The 15,496-nt window shown below is 38.8% G+C and overlaps 1 protein-coding gene across 1 annotated transcript; it reads left to right on the top strand.

Moving 5' to 3' along the window:
• Positions 1 to 4,831: 4,831 nt before the first annotated feature.
• Positions 4,832 to 15,422, top strand: LOC137388850 (serine-rich adhesin for platelets-like). The gene is made up of 5 exons (XM_068075313.1): positions 4,832 to 4,969; positions 10,626 to 10,888; positions 13,307 to 14,142; positions 14,576 to 14,714; positions 15,207 to 15,422. Exons 2-3 carry the CDS (start codon positions 10,676 to 10,678, stop codon positions 14,108 to 14,110), a joined length of 1,017 nt encoding a protein of 338 aa, XP_067931414.1. The 5' UTR covers positions 4,832 to 4,969; positions 10,626 to 10,675; the 3' UTR covers positions 14,111 to 14,142; positions 14,576 to 14,714; positions 15,207 to 15,422.
• Positions 15,423 to 15,496: the final 74 nt, after the last annotated feature.

Here is a 15,496-nt window from a genome sequence, read left to right on the forward strand (position 1 = left end):
TTTTTGAAACAGAAAACATGGGCACTTGTTTTAAAAAAATATAGTAAAATCAAATTTATACAATGCAATCAACAGTGAGCAATAATAAACCGGATGTATGCTTTGAGCGCTACACGGAAATCAATGGAAAGACTACGAATAAATAAGTAGGTAAGATTTTCTCCTGGTTAAGATGGCGCTTTTGCAAAAGTCCAAACACCGACAATAGAAATGTGTCGCGGGCCGCATGAAATGCCTTTGCGGGCCGCATGCGGCCCGCGGGCCGCATGTTTGAGACCCCTGGCCTAGACGGTCGCAGCCTTTGCGATGGCGTCCTGCGTATTTGGATGACTATGAGTGCTAGTCACTCGAGACCAATGCATCTTTCTTGTGAGCTTTGAAAGAAGCTGAGGGAGATGTGGGATATTATGTAAATATCTGAGGCTTCCTAGTGATTAGCCGGTAACAAGGGACTAGCGTTCATGGAGAGCCAGGGTTTTGAAAAGCTAGCTTTTCACATGAAAGCAGAGGGACTAACAGGTCTCGCTATATAAGCAGGCATTAAACAGATGCCTGGCAGAAGGCTCAGTGGAGAGCAAGTGAGTTAATCATCTGTATTGCTGTGCTTCTACTGACAAGCAATTAGCACTGTGGAGATTGGACTGGAAAGTCCATTGGGTAGCAGTGAGGCTGCTGATTTGATTTGCCTACGGGTTGGCAATAGAGACTGCCGTGAAATCGGTGACAGCATTCTGCTGTGGGCGTGTATCGCCGTGGTGGTGAAGGCTGGTGGCAAAGGGGAGGTTGGTGTGTCATCGTAGCAGCTTGGTACTGCGCAGCAATATTCTTGTTATATTGCTAACATTGACAAACTGTTGTTTTTGCAGAGTTGTCCCCCGTTGAGCGGGGCGAGCAAAACAACAGCTTGTCACAAGACGCACTGCACCTGATGCATTAGCTGCAGTGAAAGGGAGTTGTTATCTTCCGTCTATGCGGCTTGGCTGTGATGTTATGTCGGTCGCTCCATTGGTAATCATAACGAATTTTGCGCAAAGATTTATGTAGCAAAAATAAGATTGAAACGTTTAACCAAAAACCAGTCTCTGTGGTAAACTTTAGTAGAACTTGAGAACTTAGGCAGCAACTAAACATGTCGTTATTGGTGCGCTCAGTCAGTTTTATTTCTATTTTGGTATCCATTCACAAGTTTTTTCTGAACTTCGATGAATTGCATAATACATAACGCGTATATATATACATAATACATACGAGTTATTATTCCTTTCTGTTAAATAAGGAAAGCTAACTTCCAATTTCCTAAATTTTAAAACTACCCCGTGTCAATTGAATTAGAAGTGAAAATTAGTATTTTCACAACTATTTATCATTGTTGTTCCCAGAAATAAAAACACCAGACAAGCTGAAATGCCATGATCTTACTTGCTGTTTTTTCTTATCTATACAACGGAAAATTTATTTGTTTGTCCGTCTGTTGATGCTTGACATGTGGGGTGTGATGTGGTGGTGCATGTGTATGCGCGTTCGTAGCATGGCATGTGTTGCGTGTTTGGGGTATGTGCATGAGTGTGTGAGTGTGTGCTTGTGCAATATATAGACTTTGCCCAGACAAGAAGGCCTTCATAGAGGTATAGACCAACACATACATTCATCATATGTATGAGATTAAGTATTTTAATTGCTGACTCTACAATATTCTGTTTAGCACCAAAATGGGGCTGTTTCCACATTTTTAGTAAAGCTAAAAATGAAAGTTTTTCTATATGCAGTTTTTAGTAATATTTAAAGGTGCTTGATAACATCAAGACAAAAATTCAGCCAGTATTAAACTTTACTGGCTTGAGAGCCATTGTAGAAAAAGGTAACTAAGGGCTTCAAGAGATTGCATGCTGCAGATACCATAATGCTGCATTTATGCAACATGTACTCAGTCCATTGTATGTACACTATGTATAACTTTTTATTAGCATTAGTAAACATCAACAAAACTATGTTTTTCACTACATGCCATAAACAAAAATTAAAAAACAGAGTTCAGGAATTATTGAGGGAGTTGAACAAAAGTGCCTTAAGAGTTGATAATCTATTAGTATTGTGGAGGAGCCGAGAGAGTGAATTAAAAGTTGTAATAACATCAATAACATCAAGTTCATTAATTGTGACATATGATGGTGGATGTTAGTGTCACGAAATAGTTTCTAAACAGTCTTTCCTTGTGTTGTTGACCTACATACAGCTTGTGTGCAAGTGTGTCAAATGCATTTGAGTAGGTTCATGAGAACATTACTCTAGATTACACTAAAGTTCTGAGCTCCATAATAATTTTTTGCTCAACGGATAGACGTTATGATGGTGGATGTAGTTGGAGTCACGGAAGAGAAAACCATGTCATATGTATGAAAGGATAAATATAATTATTTCGAGCATAGTTTACGGAGTATTTTGAAACGAGCAAGTTTGGGATAAAGTAATATGTTCATAGATTTAGTGATGTGATTGGTGGAAGTGTGGTGAGCTGGAATACATGATCCATAGGTTGTAGAACTACAGGAATACATGATCCTGTAGTTTGCATTAAGTATTATAGTTAGTTCAGTCGATAGTCGACCCCGTAACTATAAGAATCAATCTTCCCTTGTATCATTGACCTACATACTGCTTATGTGTAAATGCGTCAATTCGACATTTAAATCGGTTCATAAGAACAATTCTCTAGATTGCATTAAAGTTGTCTGCCCCCATAGTTATTTTTGCACTATGCATTGACTCTCCCGCTTATCCCGGCTTTAATAGGAAATGAGGCTATGAGGGAAACATGACAAATTATAATATTAATGACATCTCCAGTTCAGTTATTGTTATACATGCTGCACCTTGTAGCAGTTAAAGCAGATCTTATGCAGTCCTTGACAAACTAAGTTGAACAAATACTGTATTGCACTCCAGCAGGCATGATAAATGTCAGTTGGTAGTTGTCTTCTACCAATCACAAGAAACCTATACACATGTGCGTGATACCGTGTGCCATGCAGCTCTGCAGCGCTGTGACTGAACGGCTGGCAATGACATATATACTAAGTTTTTACACAGACACAGCGATAGATAATGTGGCGAAACTTGGGTACACCGTTGTCGAAGGGCTATGCTGGGCCGACAAATCACTCGTGTTTTCATACAGCCCTGTAGTAGAGTGATGTCACATGTCAGCATATGAAGCAACCAAAAAGCAAGACCTATGCACATGCACAAGTTCAACGCCGTTGGTCGCTGAGGCCGTTTCCATGGCGCAAAGATAGCGCATCTCGCGGGTGTTTAGTTTCCAAACAGCAACACTGAATCACAACTAAATGAGAGCAACATGGCTGTTTCCACGTTGGCATTGCAGTGCCACATGGGGGAACATCGCTACTCTATCGCTGTGTGAAAACTCATGTAATACCAAACTTCTTGGTATAAATTTTATATTTTGCAAAGAAATACAAATTTTTAAAAGCAATCATAATTACATTGTAGACTCCTAAGGTTGCCTTATCATTGCTACTTGCTTCATCTTCTTTTCTAACAATCATACTTCATTGAGGTTATTATTGATGGAGTTGTTTCCTCTCTTATGTGGTTGGATTAGTATAAGCATAAAAGCTATTGGCTTACAGCATCTGTGACTCTATTATGTCATTTATTGTAATACTTGGCTCATGAATGCAAGGTTAGACTAAGTATCAGCGTCATGATAACAATGGAACTGGGAGTGGGTGCTCTCCTGACAATAAATTTATGTTTACATGACTAAAAATCCTTTTCATAAGCTCTTGTGCCAGTGATGGAATGTTAGCCATTCCTACATACTGAGAAAAAGTTTTAGCAACAAAGACTTTCCTTGACAAGGCGGGTTTGCAAATATACCCGAAAGATGAAAGGAGAACTAAGAAGGTTGGTATTACTAAGAACTAAGAAGGTTAAAATGGTTTCTTTACCGATATTAAATTCATGATAGTAGCTAAACCAAAATCCATTAGATTAAAATCCTAAAGCTAATGAGTAGCCAACTCCAAATGTAAAGAAGGTATTCAACAGTGCGGGCCATTGGAGGATGAAATGTGCTAGAGAATAGTTACAGCACTATATTAGACATCTACCAATAATAACAGTTGTCATATTTTGGTGGATTACGCTGACTGATATCAAGACAGCAAAAATAAGAAAGATAACGCTTCTTGGGACAGCATCCTAACTGGAAAAGCCCTCTTTAAAAGTCAAACAGTATCAACAATCCAAAAAAACACTGAAGTCTAAACAACAAAAGTCTAAAAACATGACACCACTATTTAGCCCAATTATAGTATTTATATAAATATAATTTACTGTGATTAGAAACTACATATTGTTCTTAATTCGTTTTGACTTCTATAAAAATCTACTAAACTAAAACATCCAGGTTACCAGTATTACTCAGAGGCACACCTGCAACACGTGTCATTGCTGAATGTCAGCAGAGCCTTGGAGTTATTCATGGTGGTCTCAAATGAATTCAGTGTTAATCAAAGCTATTTACCGCGGCATCTTTTTGCCAACTTTGTGTAGTGTAGCTTTTTTCTTTGACGAGTTAGGATTTTCAGTGACCAACTTATACATTTTGGACATTTAAAACAAATCACATGACTGCAGGCATTCCCAAGCAATAAAGAGAAACAGGGTTAGTTTGTATGTTTCTGTGAGTAGGTGAGCTGCTATTGATTGGGTGCATGCGTCATTTACTCCACTCTTTTACCTAGTAAGTAGGTTGAGTGACTATACAACCCATACCTGAATCAATCATTCACGCAGCCCAAATACTAGCGACAGCGAGCATCTAAAACTCAAGCTTTGAAAGTTGCTATGAAAGTCAGGTTGCTATACATACAATGATGCCTTAGCCTTAATGTTTCGGGAAAATATTTGATGAAGAAAGTTCCAAGGAGTATTTGAAGATTTTGTAAGTATATAAGCCAACTATTGTAGAGTAAAAACTCTCTTGAACAGACTAGTACAACACCAAGATGAAGGAACACTAGGCTGTTCAGTATACTGATCGTTAACTTGATCTAGAAGCTTCTAAATATGATTTACAACAAAAAAGCAGTGAGCTGAAGAAAAAGATATTGCGCAGAATTTCTCTGTTTTTAGTTTGCTGGGAGGTGGTGTGTATGATCTTGTGAAAAATAACTCTGCTTCCTGGCAAAATCATACTTAGTAAAATATTATAGTTGTAGCGTTGCGTCGACACACTGAAAGCTGTTTTTATTGAGCACTGCCAGAGAGGAAGTACTTGTGCCGACCTGTAGATACCTAGTCAGTAATGTCATATGTTCCAAAGGTGATAATATAAAATATACACGAGGCTGATAAGGTAGGGAGTTGTATCAGCTAAGCAGGCTGATGCGTGTCCTCAGCTACCAGTCTTGACAGATCTGTGAAAAGGGGAAATTATGGAGACTTTCTGACCAAAGACTTTTTGAATCAATATTTCGGATGCGACTCATACGCGCGAGCGCGCACACACACACATATGTACTAGGTTCCCATACAGAGATAGTGTAGTGACACCTGGGTACACCGGTGCTGAGACGTTGCGTTGGACCGACAAACAGGCCATGTTTCTATGGCCGCTACAGTAGAGCGATGGTTTTGTGACTAGATTAGAGCATTTCAACATATGAAGCGACAGGAAAACAAGACCTATGCACATGAGTACGATGCCGTTGGTCGCTAGGACAATTTATATGACACAAAGATGGTTGCGCACGAATGTTTCACTTCCAAACAGCGACATTGAATCACAACAGAATGAGAGTGATACGGCTGTTTCCATGATGTCATTGCAGCGCCATACGGGGCTATATCGTTGTGCTATCTCTATATGGAAACTTAGTAATTGTGAACTAAGTAAGAAACTATGGAAATTATGGAAACTTAGTAAGAATTCCCCCTGGAGACATCAGTTTGAAGGTGTGAAGGTTCTCGCATAGATTCACAAGAATCCTTCGAGATTATTCGGAGAAGACAGCATCAGGAAAGTTATATATTTTGTCAACAATCATGCAGTTTCACCTGTTAGCTGCAGCTATTCCTATGAGATGTGCAAAAACTAATTGTGAACAAGGAGAGGTGGTGTAGAAGGGATGAAGCTCGCTATCAAAGGGAGACCTTATTTGTTTGAAACCATTTCTGTAGAAATCTCCACCGGAGACACAACCTTAACTACTGTTCGAGGTTTTACTTCATCGCTTATCAGTTTAACAAGATTGGCCTCATAGCCTGAGTAGCTCAAACTTGTTTATTGAACGAGTAGTAGGCAACTAGTGTATCTAACAGGCAGTAGAAAACCAGTCTATCATATAAGCAGTAAGAGCCTGTGTATTGTACAAGCAGTAGAAAACCAGTCTATTATAGAGGCAGCATAACCACAGCAGCACCAAGAATAATGACAGCTATGATTCTGTTTGGGGAGAGCTTTTTGTTTTTGCCCAAAGTTCTATCTACAACAATTGAATGCAAATGATTTGGTGTGAAAAGGTATTGCGCTCCAGTTGACAGTCTTTCATTGAGGTAAGCAAGCTAGTCGCTTCGGGACATGGCATTATTACTGGCCCTTATCTGTAAACACTGAGCCATCGATAAGTTACGCAAGCATACATACTAATAGCATTTGTTAACAAGACTGATAAAGAACAAACGGGCAAGGGCTTTGCGTCCTTTTCACATACGCTTTTGGGTTCTCCGATGACAATGGCGATTGCATGCATCAGTTGTGCGCAGTTTGTCGCTGGTCACTCGACATTAGAATGTTTCTATAGATATGCGCCTTATTTGTAACTAGCCCACTGGGTACTTGATGTCCTGCTTTTGATTCAGTTATCTCTTCTACAAGCTTGTCAGCAATCTTTACTATAATAAGAGCCGTGTACTAAACTTCATCTGTCCGAAGTTACGCTTGGAGGTTAGAAAAAAGAATGTTTTCAACTGGGTTCGAACTCACAACTTTTCGGCTTGCAGACATCTGTCCCAATTAATTGCCTTACTACATTTTGGAATAAATGTGTGGTTAACTATTACACCTGGCAATCTTTCATGGTGCATGGAACTACCAGTGTAGTAGTACCAATAACTTTCATTTCTTTGCCAAGCAGATTCCTTCAAGTTGTAACTGGAAGACATGTTCCTAGTTCCTGTTGATTAGCTCACCCCTTGCTGTTGGTATGCATGCTGATAAACTGAGTTTCGTTCGAGGTCATGGTCGGTCATACTATGATAAAAGGGCAAAACAAGAAGCTGGACTCTAGTTTTTGTAGCATTAACTGTTCTTTCATGCTTCGAATGGGTTCGAAATTGCTTGCTGTCGACGGATTTGCACCTTACCATTTCAATGAATCGGAGTTGTGTGAGCGTGTCTATGATGTCAAAGTAACCTCACAGCATATGCTTTCACACAAATTCAGCAGAGCGAAGTGTCGAATGCTTTGGATTTTACCATTTTTATGATTCGGAGTGGAAACAACTCCGAACTCATTCGAAACATGGAAACACGGTGATTGAGTTTTGCTGTTTTTTTGAGTCGACACAATTGAGCTGTTAGGTTCTTAGTTTTTAGTATAGTTATTGCCACAACCTACACTCTTGTCAATAGACAACATACACCTATCTACACCAAGTTTACAATTAATCCTTTATGCTTTATGGCAAAACCTCCTTTTTCCCATATTTTTAAAAGTAGTTTCTATTCTAGTTTTTTATGGACAAATTTGCTTCCTTAAAAAAAAGGAAACTGATGATAACTGGTAAAGACTGGCTCCTAGATGTAGTTACGGTATTATGTCAAGGAAATTACTGGCAGCAGTCGGAAAGTTCGGCAGGTAGTCAGTGCCGAGGCACCATAATATGGCAGATATTAGCTGTGTAAAAGGGGTTGTTCTTGTTGTAATATTATTATTACTAATACTCTGGCAGTCCGATGATAGTGAGATCATCGGAACAAAACAGAACATCAGCAGGTGTAATAAATAAGTGAGCAACTATTCAGACATGCAGTAAGGCAGTTGATTGGTGCAAATGGTTTAGTGTTGGTTTACCAAGCTAAAAGCTTTGAGTTTTAATCCCGATAAAAGCAATTTTTTTCCTAATCTCTGACCAACAGACAGACGGACAAACATGGCTCTTATCATAGTAAAGACGAGTACCCTGACAGTCTCTTGGGCTGTGAGAGATCATCATGTGTAATAAATATCTCCACAATAATTCCACAATGTAGTAAAGTGGGGCAGGTGAGGTGTGCCTGGTTGCCAAGTCGAATATGGGAGTTTGATTCCCACGCAACCGACGCATTCTTCTCCTAACCTCTTGGCATGGCTTTGGACAGACAGACAGATACGACTCTAAAGGTTGCGTATGACTAAAACCCTCCTCTATATCTGCGCTTCTCCTATACCTACCGTATATATTCTGACACTGGTGGATCGAATGTTTCGAATGGTTCGAAAGTCAAAATTTTCTATTTATTTAGGTCATAAGGTTAGACCTACAGAAATCTTTTCTTGATTCGCATTCCATGCATTCCATTTGTACTATCTGGATGGGGATGGTTGGTTAGACATACTAACAACTTCTGTTGGTTTGATGGTTATTAGTATACTTTTTCTACTCATGTTTAAAAATAGAAATATGTTTAGAATTTTTATCACAACAAAATTAATGATCAGCAGTTTTGTAATAGCTTTCTCATCATACTTCTTTCCTAGCCCTTCCTAATCTTTTGTGTGAGAGGTCTTGTTCTCAGCCTGGGTACCAATGGGAACGGACCTGAGTTTATAAAGTTTTCGATTGTCAATTTTATTCTCAATTGCATATAGAGTATGTGCTAAACATCACGTCACAATGTTTAGATCCCATCACTTCCAGTTTAGCTAAAATTACGATTGCTCGGGATATGTCTTTAGTTTAATTCCAAAGTTTCATCAATAGTATGGCACTACTAATTCTTGAGAAGTTGCCAAAATACTGAAGGCAAGCTAGCTGAGAAATGATAAATGGCTGTTGACAGGACATTAGTATCTGACAACACTCAAACTGAAGCACTTGTAAAGAAGAATGAAACATAGACTGGGTTAAAAAGCTTCTCAGAAATGAGAGCTTGGCACTGAAACTATTTGTTTTTTAGTTCAGAAAGACACCATCGACTCAGTGTACTACAATAGGTGTGTCTCAGCGACTCAGTGTACTACAACAGGTGTGTCTCAGCGACTCAGTGTACTACAACAGGTGTGTCTCAGCGACTCAGTGTACTACAATAGGTGTGTCTCAGCGACTCAGTGTACTACAACAGGTGTGTCTCAGCGACTCAGTGTACTACAACAGGTGTGTTTCAGCGACTCAGTGTACTACAATAGGTGTGTCTCAGCGACTCAGTGTACTACAACAGGTGTGTCTCAGCGACTCAGTGTACTACAACAGGTGTGTCTCAGCGGTTACCTCTAAAACATCACCTTTTGATAGAAAAGTAAAATAAATACTAGTCACACTATTTGATTTTTGTTTTCGTTGTTTTCTACAAACTTAAGCATCCAAAGGATATTTACGGTTGTTCAAAAGAATGTGGTGCGCGTCTAGGTGCTTTCGCTCCAGCAATCACACCATATTTGTAGAAACTGGCAGTGGCAAGCATTTCCTGATGTTATTTTGCTGTAGGAGTAAAAGAGTTAACTTGGACAGAAAATGCTAAGATATATTAGTTTATACACCAAAGACATTCTTGTGGCTCTCCATGACAGAGCTGTCAGTCTGAATACCTCATTAGCATACATGTATACGCATAGCAAATAGACAGGTTGAGCACTTGAAGTACACAATACTCCTGAAATAGAACAGCCAGTTAAAACTTAGGAACAATCATTAGCCATGAGTTCCTGTAAGGTGTGCTGGAGATAGAACCGTAAAGTCATGTATAACAGCTTATCAAAGTTGTTATCAAATCCAGCTGCTATTCAAAACCTACATAGTTATGATTTTCTCCATCAAAATAACGTGACATCCTGTTTCCTCTCTGATTTCCAGCTGTACTCAGCTATCACAGAGAAGCTTTATACAAGTCAGACGATGAGCGAACAATGGCATACAGCCATACTTCCTTGTGTTTGAACAAGCCGTAATTGACCACTCTTGCCAGTTTCTTTCACAAAGAATTAGCTCATGTTACATGTAGGTGATAGGATTACTATGAACATCCAGCTGATAATATAGTCAACCACTTCCTTGGCTAACGACATGTATATGATTTGCTTAGCAAGTTTTTTCTCATCATTCCAACAGTGTCCCCTTTACGGCAGCTGTTCTTAACCTTTGTTCGGTCGGACCTGAAGGGTTCAGAGAGACCTTCTCAAGAGCTCGGCGGATGTAGCACATTCTATTTACTTACACAATATAATATTGTATAGCTCCAAATATAAAGGGTTTGACGGCTGTATATGTGACATTGGTAAAGGTCAGCGCAAGGTTGGGATACGCGCAATGCTGCCTGTTCTATAAGCCGTAGGTTCAAGCCTCTCCAGATGCACTATTTTATTCCTAAAGTTTCAGTGAAATGTTACCCTATATTTTAGAAATGTAATTCTGAACAAGATATAACAGCAGCTGATAGAGCAAGCAAAACATGACAGAACATCAGCAGAGCCCATCTAACCTGATAGTTGAGAGACATTATGTACCGAGGAGTGCACCACGACCCACGGCGAGGAACAGGTCCAATATAAGTCAGCCAAGGGAACAGTCGCAGGGGACAAATCAAGAGCTAGTCAGCCCTGGATTGTCTTCCCTCAATTCTAACACACCAAATGGTTATACAGCAGATAACTCCATTTCTGAAGTAAGAATCTGTCATGCTCTCTCTTATTGTCTTTCAGTATTAATTAAATTTGGACCAATGGTTGTCATGCTTGTGTGTTGATCCGTTGATATATAATAGAGAAAATGCAATCTTACTGAAAATTTATGCAGGCATTTGGCATCACAGACAATTTACATTGCTACTTACAAGATGTGATGCCAAGAATCATTTTTTTCATTATTTGTTTCCAAATTGAGGCATGAAAAGTGACCTATGTACCCTCTAGTCATAGGGCTGTCTACAGAACTTGTTTGAGGGTCTGCTTGATCCATATTTCTAATAATATATTATATTTGATAATTTGATTTAGACATTTGGAGAACAATTCATGAATTTTCCTGTTATTACCCAGCCCTGATTATTAAGAGGTAGAGATGTCCTGATCTTGGTATCGGTACAAATATAGAAATCAAATACATGCACCTGAATCAGGACTGACTGATATCTTCTTAAATAAATTTAAAGCTTGAGACATTTTTACCTCCACATATCCACTACTGATCGTGGTAATAGAATCTTATCTTTCCTACTAACAAATATGATAAACTACAACTTTTCACCACTTTGATATAGAACGTGATCTGGGGTAATTGGTAAATAATTAATACCTGGGCAGCATATCTGACAAGCTCAGCGTACAACTTTTTTGTTTCATTTAGGATATAGATTATATGTTTTGTATTTCCGTAATTAGAGTGATAAAAATAATTCCAACCAATCAAAGGCAAAGAATTTTTTGTAATACTTTTCTTTATTAGCATTATGTAATTAATTAAAATTTAATTATTTATTCTTTCATAAATACTAACGAATGAAAGAATTTATACTTTATTTATATTTTATGCGATAAAATATAAAAATAAAGTATACATACGTAATATTTGTATTAAAATAACCATCCAATCGTGCAACAGAATATCTGTACCAGGGTAGGTTTTTGAGCATCAGTGGATCGGATAATTATCGAAATCAGCTTTTATATGTTTAACTCAGACATCTTCATCAGGAACAAAACATCCCACTGCAGCTAGTTAAGACTCTCACTGTAACTAGTTGCTACAATGACAGTTAATTGCACTGTAGCTAGTGCAAAATCAGCTTCTATATTTTTAACTCAGACATCTTCATCAGGAACAAAACATCCCTAACTCTCACTGTAGCTAGTTAAGACTGTGTCCGGGGCGTATATCAGCGGGGATCACAGGTCATGTGACTTGACAGATTTTGAGCCCACAGTGTCCGCCAAATGTTACACTAACTTATTGAGGTAAAAACTAGGAATATAGGAGGGGCTGACACAAATGATATTGCATCATGAAATCCTATGCATGGGATAAAATTATCTCACGCTTTGGTCGCTAAATTATTTAATTGGGGTCTTGTTTAATTGCCGTCGTAAGGTCACAGGCTATCTGCGATGGAAAAGTTCTTATATTTTCTAATGAATTCCACTTTTATTTTTGTTATGAAGTCATTATCATGTATAGCTATTCTGTATTATCCTGTATAGCTAGTCTATTGTCCTGTATTATCCTGTATAGCTAGTCTATTATCCTGTATTATCCTGTATAGCTAGTCTCTTGTCATGTATTATTCTGTATAGCTAGTCTATTATCCTGTATTATCCTGTATAGCTATGGTCTATAATAATCCTATCATTATCCTGCTTTGCTGTTACTATTTTGTGTTCAGTTATTGTTTAGTCAGTCAAATGTACACACATACACATCCTGAACTCTCACCTGTCTTATATATAATACATACTACAAACAACTTAACAATCTTTGAATTACTAGCAGCAGTAACTAGCTCAATGTTCTGTAAACTCCCTCAACTGGTATAGCTACTAGTCAACCATGATGCTAGAAACCAATACGAAGGGTTTTATTTTAACACAAACGATGAAGTGGTAAATATACTAGTATTTATTCAGTCTGCAGATGTGTCTGAAATGAATATTCATGCTAAGAATGTGTGTTTCCATATATTTGGCATCAATGCGAATCAGCAATGCTTAGCACAGCCTATGGCTTAGCCAAACAACACCAAAGCATCCTACTAACAACATGGTGTCTAACATTAGTATAGAACTTGAGAAAATTTAAAAGGGCTTTTCATACATCGACCAGCGATGAAGGAGCATCTTTAGCTATAACACTGTCAGAAATTGTTTCAAATCATTAAAGAAAAAATAACTCCTTAGAATAATTATAAAAATGTGGGGATTTCTTGAAATTATGCTATTTCTCATTTTTGTCTCTTTCTTACAAAGCTTTATGTATGAAAGGAGAATGTTTGCCTCAAAACAAGGCAAACATACAACTAATCCAGTGAGCATACGTAGAGTGACCAACAGAATATCCATCATATACAATCTCCACTATAACATTTTTTTAGATATCATCTTTGGCAGAAAGCGTAAGTTCCATGCCACACCTACTAGACCCCAGTAAACTTCCATATCATCAGCGCTTTATGCCAGAGAGTGACTCGGGAATGTACAGCGGAAGGGCGAGGTATACTGGCTCAACCACGAGCTATGGTGACACAGACAGAGAATCTATAGCAGGTGAAAGTGACAGCCGATATCGAGGAGAACTATTTCAGCCACAAGCTCCTCCACGTATCGTGCAGCGGCAAGTGAGGCAAATGTATGGAGAGGTACATCCGAAAAATTTAGCGAGTGACGATCTTCCAACGCCCTCCAGTGGCGATGAACTCGAAACGATGAGCGAAGCTTCCATTCCGTCATTCACAGATGCTCCGCGAGTTCAACCCAGAGCAAGCTTACGAAGGAAAAAACTTGCTGAAATAAATGGTGGCTTTGTGAGTAAAGATGACTCCAGTATAGCTAGTCCGATTGATAGAAGCAAATCTATGCCGCAAAGCATCCTGAAAAGTCAAAACACTGACATATCTGACGCTGAATCGCTCGCTACGAGTGGAGACTTTCAACGAACAGCAAGTGGAAGAACAGCACGCTTCGAACACAATGAAAAATCAAGGTCAATTCCTAAAAAAGTGATAGACTATGAAAAATTAGACAGTGCGGACAGCGGCTCAAGCAGAAAAAAGAAAGGATCGACTTCTGATCCGTTTTCTATAGTGAAACCAGTAGGAATAAAACCAGCGAGAAATGACAAACGACGGTCTTCAGGCAGGAGTAGCCAGAGGGGAAGTCAGAGAGGAAGTCAGGGATGACAGAGTCGTTCTTCATCCTTTGATCGGTCAAGGTGAGACAAGCCAAGCCTTATTCTAAGAGCAGCGTTAAGTACAAATTACCACACTGCAGCAACAGGAAGCAGTGTGATAAGCAAATTAGGATGTACGACCCTGGTGTGTGACATGGAAAGGTAATTTATTTCAAGAAAAAAGCCTTTTGCTATAATTTTAAGGGTATATAAGTCCAAACAACGTACATATGTACATGTATACAATGTTATGTACATGTTGTATGTTATGTACATACAAAACTCAATGTCAAGGGAAAATAATTTTGAAGTTCAAAACAGCCTGCACAGTTGTGGTAAGAAAAAGCTACAGTTAATGGTAGCTTACCAAGCAACATGGGAGTATGGTGTCTTAAAGATCGACTGTATGTATCCCATGATAAAGCGGCAATACTCAGTTGTCTTCTCTTTATTTCAACCCTACATGTAATTACAGATCTCCAGCACGACGATCAAGCAGTAATACAACTGACAAGGGCAGGCCATGGTCCAGTAGTAGAACTATGCAGTCCCCTACAGCGCAGAAGAAACCTGAGCCATCCGTGGCAGTGAAGGGCGAGGACGTTAAAATCCAGGTAAACTTCTCAAGGAATACCATCTGCAGTGTCTAGTTTTTCGAAAAGTTGCATATATTTTATGACTATTCAGAGAGGATAGTTTACAACAGAGAGTCAATAAGCTCCACCATATATCGGAGAGAGACATCGCAAAATGCTGGTTCCTACTATTCTGTTTAAAGTTTCTAGAATGTTTGGCTCATCTTTAAATGATTACTATAACTTTATAATGCTCCACTGGTGACATGTGTCATATTGACAGGTGTGTCAGATGATGCGTGTGACAGGTGACACGTGTGACAGGTGGCACATAAGCTTTAGTTTGAGATGAACTTTGTTGTGATTGAACAATATGTTGTACATAAAAATTATGGAGCAGAATGCCATTCTATGTACTTGTCTACAGATGCAATTCTATGTACTTGTCTACAGATGCCATTCTATGTACTTGTCTACAGATGCCATTCTATGTACTTGTCTACAGATGCCATTCTATGTACTTGTCTACAGATGCCAGATCGTAGATCTGATGGTGTAACAAAAGACCTAACCAAGATGGCTGATAAGGCAGATAAACAGAAGATACTCAAGTGGTGCCTGATAGTCGGTGTCCCTGTGGTGCTGATCGTTTTTATTACAATCGTAGTTGCTGTGTCAATACGAGGGTAGCGTATAACACGCACCTTGCTCCACAATTTATAATAACTACGCAAGCAGTTCACTCAACATTTACACTGTATAACTGTGATTAACATGCATTTTAAGATATTTTTTGTCTATTCAGCCTATAAGATGTTAAC

The sequence above is a fragment of the Watersipora subatra genome, chromosome 2 (assembly GCF_963576615.1).
Source record: "Watersipora subatra chromosome 2, tzWatSuba1.1, whole genome shotgun sequence".
Lineage (NCBI taxonomy): Eukaryota > Metazoa > Bryozoa > Gymnolaemata > Cheilostomatida > Watersiporidae > Watersipora > Watersipora subatra.